This window comes from Amblyomma maculatum, chromosome 7 (assembly GCF_055883805.1).
Source record: "Amblyomma maculatum isolate TAMU_Amacu chromosome 7, ASM5588380v1, whole genome shotgun sequence".
In the NCBI taxonomy this organism is placed as follows: Eukaryota; Metazoa; Arthropoda; class Arachnida; order Ixodida; family Ixodidae; genus Amblyomma; species Amblyomma maculatum.
In genome coordinates, this window is record NC_139350.1 from 64,707,374 (window position 1) to 64,726,698 (window position 19,325).

At 45.4% G+C, this 19,325-nt stretch overlaps 1 protein-coding gene across 1 annotated transcript; it reads right to left on the reverse strand.

Annotated features, from left to right (window-relative positions):
- Positions 1-1,793: 1,793 nt before the first annotated feature.
- On the reverse strand, positions 1,794-19,217 carry LOC146183566 (low-density lipoprotein receptor-related protein 6-like). The gene is made up of 5 exons (XM_084609150.1): positions 18,107-19,217; positions 15,181-15,234; positions 13,569-13,775; positions 7,536-7,639; positions 1,794-1,973 (listed from the first exon to the last, which is right to left on the reverse strand). The coding sequence occupies exons 2-4, from the start codon at positions 15,200-15,202 to the stop codon at positions 7,569-7,571; spliced, it is 300 nt and encodes a 99-aa protein (XP_084465276.1). The 5' UTR covers positions 15,203-15,234; positions 18,107-19,217; the 3' UTR covers positions 1,794-1,973; positions 7,536-7,568.
- Positions 19,218-19,325: the final 108 nt, after the last annotated feature.

The following is a 19,325-nucleotide window of genomic DNA, read 5'->3' on the forward strand; positions in this document are numbered from 1 at the left end:
CTTTCTTTCTTTATTCAATATTGCGAACCATGTACAGGTCCACGCAGGGTGGTAACATAGCAACAAAACAATGATAACAAAGGTAATAAACATCAAAGTGTGGAGAAAGGCAATAATGAATCATTCCAGTCTGTTACTGTGCGAGGAAAAAATGAAAACTTGAATAAATCAGTTCGTGTGAAATACGGCGTCAGCGAGTTAGGATGATGGTGGAGCGTATGCCTCGATGATAAACATGACAGATGTGGTGAAGGGTTAATAGCTAGGTCATGATTCCAAAGCGCGGAAAGAAATTGCAAGCGTAAATTTTTTCTTCGTTGTTCAAGACATCCAATATCATTAACCTGCAAAAATTTAGAGGGTCAGTCATACGGAGAACATTTAGAGTAAATAAACCTCACAGCTTTCCTTTGTACCTTTTCTAAACGGGTGGTACTGTGTTTAGTAAACGGGTCCCAAACAACGCATGCAAATTCAAGTTTTGGTCTAATTAGTGAATTGTAAGCAAGTTGTTTTACGCTCGAGGGAGAATTTTTAAGCTTATGTCTTAAAAAGTACAGTTTACGTAATGCGGAAGAGCTGATGCTATCTATATGTAAATTCCATGACAAAGTATTAGTAAGTGTGACACCCAAATACTTGTACTTGGCCTCTTCCAACAAAGATGAAGAACCTAGTCTGTAGATAAAAGAGAGCGGAGCTTTTCTGCGAGCGCAGCGAAGAACGACGGTTTTATCAGTGTTAACTTTCATGTCCCACATTTTACACCATTCATAAATCTTAGCCAGAGAGGAGTTCAGATCGATTTGGTCGTTAATCGAAGTTATTTATTTAAAAAGCACACAATCATCTGCAAATAGCCTGATATGCATGCTGTGATCAAGGTCAGTTGTAATGTGATTAATATATAATAAAAATAATAATGGCCCCAGCACGCTTCCTTGGGGCACCCCAGAGCCGACCGAAAGGCAACTTGATGGTTGCCTTCAATACTACATGGTAACAAGCCATCAAAATTATGGCAGTCATCACACCTCTTATGCTCAGTGCTGCAGTGGTTTAGTTAATGCGTTCAATGTCCCGAAGCGACTCGTGCTAGGCGAGATGCCTAGAGGGGGGGGGGGCTCAGGATAATTTCGACCACCTGGGATTCCCTAATATGCTCCGACAATGCACAGATAGTATATGGGCACCTTACATTTTGTGCCTAAATCAAAATGCAGCCATGGCGGCACGGATCAAACCCCAGCTGAATAGATGAGCGCACTAACCACTGAGATTGCTGATGTGCCATCAAGTACAAATCACGTATGATGATACACACATGGCCTCCATTCTATTGTTTTCTCTCGCAGCAGCAAAAGCAGCTAGCGGTGCTTATTTGTGGCTGCTAGTAGTTTTTGCAAGTTCAGCTTGAAACAGGTAGTAATGTAAGGAGGGCAGTGCAACAGTCTAAAGTTAGCTGTTATGGCGAAAATGTTTTGTTGTGTTATCACTTTTTCTATACCATATTGCATTCTGCTGCTGATTTGTTTCAAACTGCATGAAAGTAGGCCAAATAGCTTATTGGCTTACATGTTCAATGTGCTTGAGATAATGTCAAACACCCATTCTTGTCACTTTCCTCAAGCATTTGAAAGAAAGCACTGTGTAATGTGTATATATGCATGGTTACCCTTGCTAGGTAAAAATCGAGACACACTATTCAGGGTTTATTCACTTTCACTTCCGTATTATGAGTAGTACCTAAAAGATATTGAAATAGGTGCAACAGACAAAAAAAAAATGCGCTTTAATCAATACTCTTTATTAATAATGTGTTTGACTGATTACATACTTTCTTACCAAGTGAAATGGTACGAATAAAAAAAGCAATGAGTAACTAGTTCAAGCAGTTAGCAAAAAGAAGGAATTGATGCTACCTATTAATCTGCTTGAATTTCATTCATGCCCCAGGAATGTCCAATAGTGCTCTGAGGAACAAAGGAAAAAAAAGAAAACATTTTAGAAGACCAGGAGAAGTTCATGAAGTCACAGACAACGTTACTAGATTACTTTTCAGTTTGCAAACTCCGGCGCCGTGGGTGCCACCCTTTCATGTCCCGCCGAGCGGGGGCACGCTTGTCGTTTGACCGGACTGACAGCCTCCGGCCTCCGTACTAACACTGCCCACGCCAGCAGTCTACATACTACACACTCTTTTGCCGAACGTTTTTTGTTTTCTTCAACTCTGTTGCATGTTTATCGCTAACCTTGTGAATCCTCGCAAGATTTATCTAAACCTGTAGAGCGACGCAGTGGCGTCAGCGCGCCCACGCTGCTCATCTTCACGAGGCGCAGCTCACGTGAGCCTTTGTCTAGCTTGAGTTCTCTACCCCGAAATCAAACAACAGCGTTTACGTGGTGTTATCAGAAATCCAGAGCCCATTGGCTCCGATGTATATCTTATTACTTATCGAAGCTTCAAGGGAGGGTGAATGAAGCACCCAGCAGATATATGTTGAGTAATCGGGTTTATTAACGATGTAAGTCTGCTGCTGCATTACATGAAGCCGGTAGCAGTTCATTTTCTGAGACTAAGACATGAAATTGGGGTAGTCGGTTTATAGTTTTATAAAATTTAAAACTGAGCAAGTGTGCATGGTGCTGAAACTTAGAAAGGTACAGTCTTTGCCAAATGTAACCAGGCGGCATGTTTTGGCTACTGCAAAACGAAATTTCAGTTCATGCAAGAAGAACATTTCATCAGAACAAGCTAGGCCGCCATATGCACTTTGGTTGTTTAAGAGACTCCCCAGTCATGCAGTCGATCCTACAAAGGAGAAACTGGATGATGGGCATTATTTTAATGAGTGAGCTCTGGAACACGGCACGATTAATGCATGCGCACCGCCACAGGCAGCAATCTCCATTTGTGCTGCAAAAGCTGCAACAGCAAAGGCTGCTTACTTTATCTTGAAAACAAAGATAAAATTCGTATTGAAGGCAAAAACAAAAACGGGAAGAGAAGTTGCAGAGGCATTTTACATCGCCATATGGGAAGGGGGGGGGGGCAGATGCATCAATATCAAGAAAAGAGATTGAATTCTTATGTAACACATCAGAACTCTTAGAAATTCTTATGCACACGCGTCCTGTTGTTATCTCGTGCACATTTCTAAATTTGCTGCTTTTGCCTTTTTCTAACCTTACAGTCCCCTCATGAAATAAATTAAGTTGGAAGCCTGCACTCTCTGTGCGCATATTCTTCTCTCGTTTCTTCCCGTCCTCTTCGTTCGCTTTTGAATTTTCTAATCAAATAAATGGGAGGAAGGGGCTGCTTAAAGAGCTAGAAAAATACAGCATTTTCGCTTTTTTTTTGGTGCTGAACACATGCATATATGTTATTTAGATACTGAACTATGTTATTGTAGCATGAATGCACATTTTCCCCCGAGACGTGAACCGCCAGCTATTGAGCTAAGGAAAGGTGGCTGTGGCAAACAAAAAAGTGCACCTGTTGTAATTCTATAGCTTTTTAAATATTGCTGCGAATGAAATGGTGTTTTTTTTCTGTTGAATCAGTAAACTGTCTTCAGTATAACGTACGTTTGCTATTCCCATTATTCATCAACCTTTTACATAGAAAAAAGCGAGCTTTCCAGATCTAAATCAGTATCTTTCTGTTAAAAAAAAAAATTAATGCAGCAGTTGAACGTTCTGCAACAGTTACACCAGTCATTGTTGACTTTAGGATTCCAGTAATATATGCGATTACTGCTGTTGCTGGCTCGCCGCTGACAGTAATTATGGGCAAAATGCAATTTAAGAAAACGCCCGATACACCATCAAGGAACACGGACCTGATTCGTCTTCAAAGCTGCATGAATAAGGCTCCCGTGTAGCAAGTCAGGCATCTCAACCACACCTCGGTCGCATGCGATAGTTCTTGCTTTTTCACTGCCGCTTTGTTTGCACAATAAAAAGTAATGCTTCTGCAGACTCTATCTAGAAAATATTGCCCCTGAAGTGGAACAGTCTGCGTAAATTGGTGTATGAAGGCGGAGCGGAGGCTAAGGAATGATCCTGCGACCAGGCTAACAGCGCAGATAGTGCCACCTCGTGAGCGGGAACAGAAGGGGGCCGCGTTTCGCCACGGAGTCCCAGCGGAGTTTGCAAACTGCAGGTAATCTAGTAACATTATTCACAGGGTGGTCAGGCCAAATGACACTAAACAATTCTTTCCAAACACTAGGTTGCCAGATGAAATGGTAGATGGTCGGCCACTGGAAACCTGGATATGAAAAGATATAATTTACTAAATGAAATAACTGAATAGCACCTGCTTTTATGCTGCTTTTCTGGAAGTGTAAAAATCTAAACTGAAATGCTCACTTTATTATGAAAACAATCAAATTCGACACTTTGTACTAAGACGGGGGGAATACACGATGCATCTGGATGTGTTCCTCCAGATGTCTGGATTTTTCCCGTCTGAAGAACTGAACTGCAAAAGAAACCCCACAGTTGTGGGGTTTCCCAAAAAAATTGATAGTCGACAATTTCTGGATCCAAAGCAATCGAATGTCGCACCAACTTTCACGAATGCATAAAAATACAAGTCAGTGCTGCAGGAAGATGCTGATGCTTGACATGCTAAGTGCCTCAGCTCCAGTACTCTCAGCACAAAAGCCAATCTATGGTATGGGCTGCAGACTACCAACCACATGCATGCAGATCAGAAGATGTGCTTTACACCAACAGTCACCAGCTCCAGTGCCGTAGTTGATCACCGCATTATGATTCTGTGGCATTGGCACACTGCAAGTCGCCACTAGATATCTGAGCAACGTTTCAGAGCCTACAGAGTGCTGAACTGCAGCATGCATTTAACGGCTAATAGAGATCTCGCTCTGCATGGTGGGTCCCACAACTGTCTGTGCACTTGCATGGGATGGCGTGTTGCATATATGAAGCTGGGTAGTACCACAGGAGCAGCTGAGCTGTGCTAACGCCTCTGCCTCATGTACCAGGTACCATACACCTCCGGACGCGTGACGCTGTCGAGGGAGCGTGTTGGCTTACTCGCTCTACGAACAAATTATTTTTACAATTACTGCTACCAGCTTTCTGGTGCTTACTTCTGGGGAGTCAAACTTGATGGTTTGGGTGCATGCGCAACAATGTACTCCCCGCAGGGGGCACCTGTTAAAGCAGGTGTTTGTGTGTTTTGTGCGACACCACAGACCCTGAGCACCCACGTTTAGCCGTGCGTGGCATCGTCGTGTCTGGGGAAAAGGGGATCCTGGTGGTTTAGCCGATGCCGAGTGTTTGGACCTTTAAGGCCCCTCGGCGGAGGCAACACACCACTTTGGCCCACGCTTCCCATAGACGGCACCTCCGGCCTGACCTGACCGGGGGAAATCGGCAGTCGCCTTTTCCTGTCCTCCCCTTCATCTTTTGCTTTCCTGTCCTCTTGCTTACAACTTTCCTGTCTCCTCCTCTTTTCTTGGATTTTTTCATTTTCCAGGCGGCAAGGGTTAACCTTGTGTGGCTAACCACCCTGTGTTACGCCATATTTGGTTATAGTCAGGGTGTAAGGCTGGCGTGGGCTGGACTTTCTCGGAAGCTCCCGTCCCGTCCCCTTGTTGGGCTCGGTGGTGGGTGGCCGCCACCCTGGCCGAACATCAACATTACTTTATGGCTTCTTTACTCTCACATGATCGATCCCGAAAAAGGGGTCGCACCGTCGAAACCTCTAAATTCTTCCTGAAAAACCCAAACAGGTTCCCACGATTTCATGTAGTACACAGTGACAACGCTGAGAAAATGGCTAGACAAATCTCACCTTTCATAGTGACCAAGACACTGACAGAAGTAATAGGTCAGGGTTACAACGTAAAGAAACTTCCGAACGGAGACCTTCTGTTGGAAATCTTCTATAATCATCAACATGAAAAACTGTCCACATTAAAGTCTTTTGGAGAAATCCAAAAGACTTTCATCATCATCAGTCCACACCATCAGTCCACACCGTACTCTGAACACTGTCCGCGGAGTTATCTCTGACGATGACCTCAGATCCCTAACCGAAGAGGAACTTCTAGAAGGCCTCAAAGACCAAAACGTAACAGATGTTTACAGAATAAAAATGAGGCGTGATGACAAAGAGATTCCGACCAAGCACCTTGTCCTGACATTTGCACAAAGTATCCTCCCCGAATCAGTCGAAATAGGTTATGTGAAACTTCAACTCAGGAAATATATTCCAAATCCTCGCCGCTGTTTCAAGTGCCAACGCTATGGTCACGGCTCCCAGACCTGCCGCGGCCAGCCGAGATGTGCAAAATGTGCTTCCCATGAACACGATTCCCAAAAATGTGAGGTTCAGACACATTTGTGTGCCAACTGTGAGGGTAGTCATCCTGCCTATTCACGCACATGCCCAATATGGAAACAGGAAAAGGAAATCATTACCATCAAGGTCAAAGAAAACATAACTTTCCGGGAAGCACGAAATCGTGTTCTGTCAAAAAAACCGGCCTATTCTGTTGTGGCACAACAGGGCACTGAGCCACAACAGACTCTGGCACCTGCCCAGGTTTCACACAGTGAACCGGGAGCAGGGCCATCCGTGCCCTTGGTGGCTGCGGCCAGCGCTGCGCCACCACCAGAAAAACAGGCTGCGCAGACCCCCAGGTCAGCCGGCCTCAAGGCCTCTCACCATGCGGTGAGGGGAAATACGAACGCACCTGTGCGGTCCGCACGGGCGTCCAGCGTGTCAGAAGACGCGATGGACACAAGCCAAGGCAGTCCTGTGCCGTCGACGTCAGACGGACGGCGCAGCTCCTTGGATCGACAAAAACGAGAAAAGCCCCGAATCAGAGGGCCTGAAAACAAAACTTAACTTGCTCTACCCATTTAATACAAAATGGCTTTTTTACAATGGAACTGCAGAGGACTTTTAACTAATATAAATGACATAAAACACTTATTGGCCACTCACTCACCACTAGCCTTGTGTTTGCAAGAGACAAATTTAGGTCCCAAACATAAGAACATACTCAAAAACTATACAGTCTTCCGTCGCGATTGAGAGCAAGCTCTCAGGCTCTCAGGTGGCGTTGCCATAGTAGTAAAAAATGGAGTAGCAGTTCGAGAACACAAACTAAAAACTAAGTTTGAAGCTATAGCGGTAACCTTACAGGCTTTTAAAACTATAACTGTGTGCTGCATATACTTAGAGCCACACCTTAAATTTAGTAGTTATGAATTATAAGATCTTTTAAAGCAGCTTCCAGAGCCATTTTTAATAGTAGGAGATTTTAATGCACATTCCATCCTTTGGGGCAGTAGAAAAACAGATACGAGAGGTGAAATCAGCGAGGATTGTATATTATGTAATAATATCTGTCTCCTTAACACTGGGAAACCAACCTACTGTTCATCTAGTTCAGGCAAAATGAGCTGTATTGATTTATCCCTCAGCTCACCATCAATTTTTACAGATCTTAAGTGGGACGTTTTAGATAATCCATACGGAAGTGATCACTTACCTATGCTAATCAGCTTAACATCATCACCACAAATCATCCCATCCAAGCCGCGACGCTGGAAGCTGCATTTAGCCGATTGAGCACTGTTCCGAGAGAAGGCCAGCCTAGAAAAAATTACTCCAGATAAATATAATATAGATGAACTAAACGATGCTTACACAAATTGTATCCTTACTGCAGCACATATAGCAATTCCTCAGTCCTCAGGAGTGGTGAAACAAAATCACAAAACCTGGTATCCAAAAGAATGTAAAAAAGCAAAAAAAGAACAATACAAAGCATGGGGAATTTTTCGCAGATACCCAACACAAGACAATTTCGTCAAGTTTAAAAAAGCAAGAGCAAAAGCCCGCTACATCCGCCGCCGCGCCGAAAAAGCCTCCTGGCAGAACTATGTAACTTCTATAAACAGCTCAACAACATCAAAACAAATGTGGGAACAGGTTAGAAAGCTAAATGGCAGCTACTCTCCATTTACCATTCCCCTTCTAACAGCCCCCGGAGTACAGACAACTATACAAGAACAGGCCGACATTTTAGGTAAATACTTTTCTGAAGTTTCCAGTTCACCACACTACACTCAAACATTCCTAAAACACAAAAACACAGCAGAGAAACAAAAACTCCCTACAAGTAGTGGTACAAAAGAACCCTATAATAGCTTAATTACACTACAAGAAATAAAAAATGTCCTAGCTGCCGGTAAACAAACTGCACCTGGTCCTGACCAAATTCACTACAAAATGCTCGCCCACTTATCCGAACCAGCCATAGAGGCACTATTAAATTTTTTTAACAAAATATGGGTCCTAGGAAAATTGCCAGAGGCGTGGAAAAAAGCTGTTGTCGTACCATTTTTAAAACCCGGAAAGGAGCCGACATCTCCTGGTAGTTATAGGCCCATTGCTCTCACCAGCTGTTTAGCAAAATCATTTGAAAGTGTTTTAAACATCAGACTAACTTTTGTTTTAGAATCTCATCAACTTTTAAACATTCATCAGTGCGGTTTTAAAAAAGGATCCTCAACAACTGATCATCTCGTGCGTCTTGAAAACACTATCAGAGAGGCTTTTATACACCGACAGCATCGCCTTGCCGTTTTCTTTGACCTTGAGAAAGCATATGATACAACTTGGAGGTATGGGATATTGCGCGACCTAGCAGATTTAGGCATATGTGGCAGAATGCTAAAGGTTTTAAGTGACTTTTTGTCACATCGGTCGTTTCAAGTACGTCTTGGGACCACTTTATCAAGAACCTTTCTGCAGGAGAATGGTGTGCCCCAAGGGTGCATTTTAGGCACCACACTTTTCGTTTGTAAAAATGAATTCGATTAGTAAAGTAATGCCAAATTCCATAATGTATTCACTCTATGTGGACGACCTTCAAATAGCCTACACATCATGCAACATGTCCACATGTGAGAGACAGATCCAATTAACAATAAATAAGCTAACAAAATGGGCCAGTGAAAATGGGTTTAAATTTTCTCCGCAGAAGACAGTGGCAGTTATGTTCTCGCTCAAACGAGGCATACAGCCCAATCCTACCTTACACCTAAATGAAATCAAATTGCCCATAAACAATAACCATAAATTCTTGGGCATTACTTTTGACAAAAAACTCACTTTTCTCCCTCACATACAAGCACTAAAGAAGAAAGCCTCCAAATCCTTTCACGCAAACATTGGGGATCTGATAGGGCATGCCTTTTGCATATATATCGTTCTGTTGTGCGCTCCTCCTTCGACTATGGAAGCATAGTTTATGGATCAGCTAGGCAATCATATTTAAAGAAATTAGACCCAGTGCATAACTTAGGCCTCCGCCTTGCGTGTGGTGCATACAGAACGTCTCCTGTGCATAGCCTCTATGTTGAAACTAACGAGCCTTCACTGAAAGATAGACGAGCTTTACTTACATGCGCATATGTCCTCAAAATAAGGACACGGAAAAAACACATCTGTTACCCGATTGTCACAACTTGTACAACTTTCCAACAGTCTGTGACCTCACTCTTGCACAGTTCAAAAAGGGCGAAACTCCTACAGAACATATATTACAAGAATATCGCGCACAAAAAGAGAAATACAGAAAATGCACAGAGTTTTACCCGGATGGATCAAAAACTGCCTCCTATGTTGGCAGCGCTGTAGTGGATCCGAACTCCGAAAAAATTATTCGACTTCCTCAATGTGCATCAGTATTTGCAGCCGAGTGTTATGCTGTCCGGGTAGCTGTAGCAAAAATTGTGCACGAGGGCACTGAGAACAGCGTTATCTATACAGATTCACTGAGTGTGCTCACAGCTCTAAACTCCAGAAATGCAGTCATGCCATTACTCGGTAACATAATACACGATGTAATAAAGATATCAGCCCAAGGACATAACATAATATTCTGTTGGGTTCCAAGCCACATGGGCATTGAAGGAAATGAGAGAGCGGACGTGTGTGCTGCTGAAGCAGGCAGGAAAGAAATAAAGAAAGTAAACATACCTTATAAGGATTGCATAAAGTTAATTAAACGAAAACAAAAGGATATATGGCAGTCTATATGGAATAACCAAGAAAGTAATAAATTGCACCTCGTAAAGCCTATAATAGAAGAATGGAAAACAAGCACTCATCAGGAACGCTTCATGGAGGTTACAGTATGCCGTCTGCGTATCGGGCACACACATCTCACACATAATTTTTTACTAATGAAACAAGATAAGCCTACGTGTGGAGAATGCGGAGAAGTACTCACAGTCAACCACATCCTGATTACATGCCCAAAACTAGAGACACTACGGAGAAAGCATTTCACTATTTTTTATGATCGTGCCATCCCTTTCCATCCCAAATTACTTTTAGGAGAAAGAGCAATAATAAACTTAACATGTGTTCTTAGTTTTTTAAAAGAAGCAGACGTTCTGAATAAACTGTAAACTTTAACGAACCTTCTTCCCTTTTCAAATAAGAACAGATTTTAACCTTGCTCTTGGCGCATGATAGCCTCAGTTGCTTATGCGCCATAAAACCCCAATACAATACAATACAAATGCAACAATGTACTGCAAAGCAGCATGCACGTTTTCACTGCTCGTCGACCCCGAGCCCTCTGAGGGCAAAGAGCGAGCGTAACAAATTTCACGCCAAACCTGAGTGTTGTGTGTGCGTTGTGTTATGTTGGGTTTAATGGTGCATAAGCAACTCGAGCTGTCATGCGCCAAGCACAGGGGGTATTGTGTTTTTTAGTAGAGGATGAAAATGTCGGGATATCATAGCTTGTTTAGGAAACATTGTTTCTTTTAAGAAACTAAACCACGCTGACCACGCTATGCCACGACCCTCAAGACAACGGTGCCCACGCCTTACACGTAACTGGAAACAGGTCAGTCGCACCTTGCCTACCAAAACAGGATAAATGCAAATTTCACAGAATTTCTCAACATCTCCGTCATGTTACACATGACTGGTATGCATAATACGAGGTTTTTATCCCGAATTTATCATGTCACATTTTCGTCTCGTGCTATATCCGAACAAATTTCAGCCTAAATTCGAAATTCCGGCCTCGTCGTTATACAGCAGATTCATCATCAAGCTTCCAGTGAGAAAAGGTGCCATCTAGCAGCAGCTTCAGCCGACTGTTTCTACGGTTTCAATTTCGCCACGCTGAGCACACAATGCCACAATCCTTGTGAGTGGAAATAGGTAGATCGCACGATAAAGGGGCGGCAAAAGGATCACTCAGCATGTTGCACAGGTCTCTCATGGGCATTTCCAGCCATGCTGGTTACACCCTACAGCTGAATGACGGACGTTGACTAACATTACTGGGGTCCCATGTTCAGGAAATGCGGAATACTGAAGAGAGTTTCTACAGAAAGATGTTTCAAGCGAGGAACTCTCGGCAGATAATACTCGTAGTGACCACAACGATGATTGCAAAAACGCCGGATCTGAGAACACTTCCTGGCGCACATGCCGTGCACTGTGTAGACGCAAACAGGTATGAGCACGGAGCATGACGGCAGACAGCTGCTATCGGCAGAGCACCCAGGTTGCATTTCGGAGGCACCAAGTTTGATCCCTGATGCCATTGTGCACCGATCGGTTTTCAACATGTACAACATTTCCCCCCACCTGGTGTTCGGCTCTTCTGTGGTGAAACGCTTGGGAATGGGGTCATGAACCAAAAGGTTGCACCGATGGGCCAGTGATTGCTTCCGCTATTACACAGCCATAAGTCCGGCTCGCGTGGCAGAAGCCCATTTGTGGCCTTTTTTTTATAACTACTGCTGATGCTGCTGCTGACAGGGACCCTAAGCTGGAGTTTGCTCCGCAATGCCAGGACTCGGTTTCTGAAGGAGAGGAGAGAAGCGGCATTACCTATGCGCAGTGGCGGCCGCCCAGTGCACAGCTCACTGCGAAGCCTGCATAGCCTGCCCGCTCGTTAGCATGTGCCAGGCGCCACCACAAGTGCACACGAAGCAGGAGGAGGAGAATAAGAAGGAGGAACAGCCGCATAGAGACTTGCGCAAAGCCTGCACTTTTCACCAGTGGGGCTTCTCATTTTTCCATTTTTTGGTTCCTTGGCTGACAAAGAAGCTGGTTGGAAAAATTTTTTATCCAGAACGGATAGACTGTCGTCACTGTGAACTGCGTTATGCTCTGAACAACAAGCCACGGATACTGTTTTCGAAGAGCGCTTGGCTCCGAGGCATTAAAAAAAAAAATCATGAATGCAAAATCGCTACTCAAAGGCGAGAGGCAAGCGACAAATAGTTTGAGGGACCCGAGGTGGCACCTTTTGTGTTGTTCAGGAGTAGGAGAACAAAGAATAACGTGGAAGCCCCAATGTCTCTATCCCTGCTGTTCACAGACTGGAAGGGTGTAATCTTTTTGTGAAGAATCATTGATACGAATGTACACAGTGACAAGTCCTCCAGGGGCCGATTGGTGACCTTCCCTTATCTTTGCGACAACTCATTTAGAAAGGGCCCACTCAACTCTGACGACAGACGTTTGAGGCACCCCTCCCCCACAAGGTCGATGAACGCTGCTGCCCACAATGAACTATCTGCTTCAGCAGAGACTACACACAGGATGCTACTGGCACCATGGAACCCGTCTTCGGCGCAATTTGGACGTTTTTCCCTAAAACGGCTCAAAACATATATCGCCTTACCCTTCGGTACGTTCACGTCGACAATGGCCAGGGGAAGTAATTTGCTGCTGTGGCGCTGCTGTTCTAACTCAATGACCTATCTACCTTAAACGATGAGTGGTTTCTAACAACTTGTGTCATTGCCCAGAAGCTGAGGCATGCAATTCTTGCTGCAGTTTTCTCTCTCCACGAGACAAACAGCGAGGAAATGACTGACGACTTTCAATGCAGACAGGCACAGTTCTCCATGGAAACCTTTGCCTTTGTATTTTTACAGCTACTCTGTACAATCCCTAGTTCAGTTGTCTGCACAGTTTTTGAGCTCCGGAAGCAGGGTCATATATGAGAAGCACTTTAACAAATTAGCAAAAAGGGCTGAGAACCGCCCATCGAAGTCTACACTTCACTATACACCTTGTACAAAAAGGTGTGCCATAATTCAATCGTAGTGTTTTTTTCTTTTCTTGGTATATCCATACTTTGTGTTAAGCCATTTTTAATAGCTTGGAGCCCAAGAAGTTGGATTCCAAGCCTTTATTAGCACTCCTTTAGTAATCATGCGTGTTTCCAGACGCATACGGCAGGACAAAGAATTCTCTTACTGTCAGGAGATTTGAAACACTGGGGATGTATTACGAGCTACACAGCATGGCTCATAAGCAAAACCCCTGGGCTCTAAGCTTTTAACAAAGACAGTACATATTCTTGAACGAAAGGAGGTAGCTTAGCAGGCTCCAATAACAGAGTTGTCAACTCTGTTACTTCATCGACAAGAAGGGGATGTGCAGTGACCACTGGCTGCCACTATTACACCCCCTCTGTCCCTCACATCACCCAAGAAAGTGTGCACCAGACAGGGAAGAAAGGGACACTGACCGGCCTGGCAGGAGATGAGGAATACGAGCAGGTTGTCAATGTACTTGAGCTGGCCCAACAGGCGGCTCCATTTGGCACCCGTGCTCTTGAGTGCCCGCTCAACGCTCTTCCCCTCCAGGTTGGTCCAGTACAGGTACTCCTGATGCTGGGTTAGCCCAAAAGGACGCTGCCCCACGGCTTTCAGTAGCACCACCCGCCGATGCTTTCCTGGACACAAGAATGGTCACGGGACACACTCATGTAGCATGCACAAGCAAGGAGGCAAACCTTGGCAACAAGATACAGCTGCTTTACTGAAACATCCAACGTCTGCAAGTGTGCGACCAGCCCAGTGCACAAACTGCAAACATGCTACAGACATTTCAAGTGGGTAATGCTTCAAAAAACCTGTAACTGCTGTGCTGTACAGGCTATTCAAACTCCGCTGCAATAAAATTCATGAGATCCACAAAGAGCATGACTGTAATTTAACCTTTGCCGTCATGAAATCAACATTCAAAAGTGACAGATTAGGATTCACAGTTCCAAGACAACTGTGTTTCCATAACCCAGTTGCTTTGGCATTTCTTGCCGTTTAACATGATTTAGCATTCTAACATGTCCCCTCCTGCTAGGGACTTTTCAGGAATAAATAAATGAATATAAAAATAAATTTTCAGTTCTCTGTTGCATTGCGACCTCATCTTGGATCATCAGAAGCGTCAGCCAGACTATACCCACTGCAGGGTGAAGGACTCTCCCATATTCGTCCAATTAACCCGGTCCTGTGCTAGCTGCATCCACTTGACCCTACGAACTTCTTAACTTCACCTGACTTTCTGCTGCCCCCTGCCACAATTTCTTTTCCTTGATATCCAATTTGTTATCCTTTTAGACCATCGGTTATCCTCTCTGTGCACTACATGTTCTGCCCATGCCCATCTTTTCTTCTTTATTTCCACTAGAATGTCAGTGACTTGAGTTATTTCTCTGACCCATTCTGCACGTTTCCCATCTCTCAATGCTACCGCTACCATTTTTGTTTCCATAGCCCTCTACGTTGTTCTCAACTTAAGTAGAACCCTCTTGGTTAGCCTCCACATTTCAGCCCCGTAGGTGAGTACAGGTAAGATGCAACTGTTGTATACTTTCCTCTTGAGCGATACTGGTAAGCTGCTAGTCATAATCTGCGAGTGCTTCCCAAATGTGCTCCATCCCAATCTTATTCTCCTTGTTATTTCCGTTTCATGGTCCGGATCTGCGGTTACTACCTGTCCTAAGTAGAGATATTCACCTACTACATCCAGTGCTTCGCTGCCTAACGTAAACTGCTGTTTCTTCCTGAGGCTGTTGAACATTACTTTAGTCTTCTGCATATTGATTTTAGGCCATCAATCAATCTTTGCAGTTCGTCCCCTGAGTTACTTAGCAAGGCAATGTCATCAGCAAATCGCAGATTACTGAGATATTCTCCACCTACCCTTATCCCTAACTGCTCCCATTCCAAGTCTCTGAATACTTCTTCTAAGCCTGGGCCAACATACATTTAAACTGTCTCTCAGCTGGAGCAAACCACCTTTTTTAGCACTTTGCCAACACTACAAAATAGTCTGCACAGATGAGTGCCACCTACCTTTCAATAGAAGCCCAATCATTTCTATGGGCCGAGCCACTCCATCTGCTGAAGCTGCGAGGAAGCCAATAAAACCTCCCAATAATAAACTACTGCATTCACACTGGCACACAAAAAATACCTGCTCTGCCTAAAAAAACACGCCATAACAGAATCATCTTAAAAAAACAATCGACAAATGTTCGTGATAGCCAACTCGCCAAACTATTTTAAATTATCTGTAAGTCACCGCTTATGTCCCAGTCCTCTAGTGCACCCCGAAGAGAACAGCAACTGGTGACCGATCATTGCACAGCGGCAGATATGCAATGGTTTCAAGTGCGAAGAAACGAAATTAATGCCATTACGCAGTCTCCTCATGCCTTCTCTCAGAGACTGTCGCATGATTACGCCGTGTCAATAATTGAGACTTCCGCACACTTGTGCTGCTGTATGAAAACTAGTTAAACTGCAAGGCGGTGGCAGAAGGACGACAAATTCTTTATCTAGAGTTTGCGGTCATATATGAAACACCATCATGCGTGAACGACACACCGCAGTGAGAAGGCTGCAGGCAGGGTGGGACCAAGGGCTATGCTCTTGAATTTAGAGCAACTGGCTCCGAGTTTTGCCAAGTTTGCATCTACAGGGATGATGGCCCACAAACTGCACCAGACCGACACATGAAAGACAATTTAGGGCTTGCAAAGTGCGCACAATCGTTGTCTGAAAAGTGTGCCAGCCTTCTTTGCTCGGGAGACTGAGTGGGCATCTGGGTTTGAGGCTTACTTCTGGAAAAAAAAAGGTATTATTTGACATCACATCCATCAAGAGAGCCAACACATCCTCCTTTCCACTTTGGTCTTGGGTGCGCATGCATAGTTCACAGAGCCGCCTCTCTAGGTCGGAGGCACACGGCTGGCCGGTAGAGGGGTTTAGGAATTCAACGAAGAAGACGGAGCCCAATCGGTTCGATTCCAACAGCAGGGGGAGGGGGCGGCAATGAAGGCGGCTCGTGGGGAAGAGGAGCGGGAAGAGCGATGTGAGCGGGACCTGGCAGGGGACCTGAAGGGCTCTCCTAGAAAGCCTGAAAGGGAAGAAGTTTGTGTGGTTGGGAGCCACAAGGATGCGGGATCTACCCTTTCTAACGGAGGAGGAGGTGAGAAGGAATAGACGCATGGTGGATGACACATCCCTTCTGTCTCCAGTTCCAAGGAGGGAGGAGGAGGGCGTCGTCAAGTGGGTGCCGAAGTGGAGGGCTTCAAGATCGAGAGGAGGTGGGGGACAGTAATCCAGGGAGCCTCCATACGCCATTTGGGCCCGACGCTGCTTAGATTTTCCAAGCATCTACGAGGCTTCCACGATACGGCTTCTTTTTCTCAGGAGAGCAGCTGCAGGAGAGAAACTTGCCCTCTTCATCTGAGCCAAGGCCGGTCACGAGCGCCCTCGCCATGTGTCGACCTTCGTGGCAGCGCTCTCCTCGCGCGGAGGGAAGCAAGCCTAAACCGCTTGAATGCAACAGGCGCAAGAGTAGGTGGGCTCGAGTGCTTTTCCCCGCGCTGCCTGCCTGGGTTCCTGCCGCAGCACCGCCGAAAAGGGCGCTTCTGCACGTGCACAACCCCGGGAGAAGAAAAGCTGGGGAGGGGGAAAGCAAACCCTTGCGACGCGTCCCTCATGAGGCCAAGCTTAAACGGCCATCTACCACCTGCCTGAGGCATGCCTCTCCATTCATCAGGCACCATCGCTCCGTTAACAGAAGGTGGAGGAGATTTCAACACTCTGGGTTCCTAACTTTTAGAGTATGCCCGGCTCCAAGACGCTAAGATCGGTGTTCCCAGCCTTTTCCCGAGGAAGGGGCGGGGGCCAAGGGGCGGCTTTCGAGAGCAGGATGGTAGCATTTGCTCCAATGGATGTTTTGTCCTCGCGCGGCCATGTTAGTTGCTGACCTGAGAGCATGGCATCAGCGAATAATGGTCTACGCCTGGAGGAACCCTCGCCAACCTTTACTAGCCTGGCCGACCCTGGGGACGGGGCAGAGGAGGCTAGCCCCGCCGTGCCAATGCCACCTAGCACTACTTAAGAGTGCTGGCTGGTGACCTCTACTTTCTCTCCCACCTTCCTCCCTTCTGCCTTCCCTTCTCCCTGCATCAGACGGACAGACGGATAGATAGATGTCTGGATGGAAGTGCTGTAACCTGCCATGCATGACACGGCCCGTTTGCATGAGCACGTGCCTACTGAAGTACTCAACACCACCAGCTTAGGATTTCTCAGCAATCAGTGAGCAAGAGAGTAGCTTCTAACCTTTGTGTTACCGCTAATGGCTGGACATTTGAAGCCTCATAACAGCCCCTGGACAAGGACCTTTAATTGACTGCTAGGCAGGCAGCCGTCTGTTCATAAAAATTCTGACTGTCTGCTTTGCCCTCCCCCACCAAAGAATGTCTCTACGCTATAATAAATGCCGTAGGATAAGAGCTTATTGCTTTAGGAATCTTTACATATCCAATAACATATACATGCACAATGAACATACACTACCGCGTTTCGTCTCCACAGACATGTGGCCCAATGTTGCTGTGATTTCTTCAAGTTCAATAAATATGTAAATTTTTGTTTTTCCTGCCCTTGTCCACTCATGTTTCTGGGACAAAGTTGCCAGGGGCAGTCTTTTTGTAGGTGATTATGCAAAGAACTTGTACCAAGAGCCAATTGCTTATAAGGAGTCATAGTTAAAATACCCGTAATCCATACCATACATTATGCTAGATAGCTTTACATAAATAAAATGTCTTGTCAAAATATTCTTCACCAAGCCTTTGCTTCTGTCGGTGCTTTAACCGTGCCCTTCTCTACCAAAAATATTTTGCAAGGTTTGTCTCTCATCTTGATTTATTGTTATGTGCTAGTTAGGCAATACATTTTTAAGGCATCTGCTCAGACTTACTTTGCAGGTTTGGCTCGGGCCCTGTCGTAGAAGCGGGGGCCGGGTCCGGGCCATGTAATCATTGCCGATGGGCTTGGAACCATGGGCCCGGGATGGTCTTCAAACGTGGCCAGGGAAGGGGCTGGAAAATCCAACCCGTGCAGGGCTCTAGTAAGGAGTGTAAGAAACTAAAGGTACAGGAAAAAAAAAACACATAAGGGGAGTTCAGTAGCGAGTTCATTACTTCGAAGCACCGCTACGTGGTCTCCGTGCTACTATGGAGTTATCTAAACGGTATTTACGTTATCATTTCTGCTGTCTCAATAGAGCTTATCCTTTTGTCGTACCCGACGCAAACTAGGCAAAATTTCATCAAGGGTACGCAGAATATCATCCATATAGCTGCCGCTTTTGGCTGTAAAAGGTTCAGTGCTAGTTTCGAGCTTTTGGTGCTCAATATGTATCACTAGTTTCAAGCTCGTGATGCTCGAGAGATATCATAGGCAAGTTCTTCACCCGGATGTGATCAAAACGAACAGCGTAAGGAGAATCGGGGCCAAGAACGAAAGAAGCATAAAATGAGCTTCGTCGCCCTAAGCAGCTAGGTAATCACTGACGAGTGCCACGAGTATCTGGTTGATAGAAGACAAAGCATCAAGCGCCAGTCAGCAGTATAAGACAGTGCAGTGCTCGTCTTCAACCGTGCTAAACTGGCGCGTAAGAGAAAAGAAGCGCGCTCTCCCTCGAGACCGGCCGTGCTGCGGCTGAGGCGGCGAGACCGAGACCACGATCAAGCGGCCCGTGCAATCAACGACGAAGCGAGCATTCTCCTTTTGTGCTTCCGTGTTGAAAACTTCGCCTCAGTGAGAGAATAATGGAACACTTTCTTGAGACTGCTCGGTTATTCCCCTTTTACGCGAAAATCAATCGATGAGCGACCATCGGCAAAGCGTTCGATCTCGCAGGCGAGTTGTTTTCATCCTTGAGTGCCAGCTGAACATTCACGTCGGGGAAAATGTGAACAGGACAGTAAACGTGTTTAGAATGCTCGAGCGGTGTGCTGCGGAGCAAACACGATCGTCGCGGCAGATGACGAGGGACAAGAAGCTGGAATGAGGTCTGCCGGCCGAAAAAAGAACGAAGTGTCTAAAGGTACGTCCGACGGATCCATTCGATTCTCGTAAAGATACGGCGGACGTCGATATACAGGCTCATGGCTATATGCACGTCTAACGCGGCC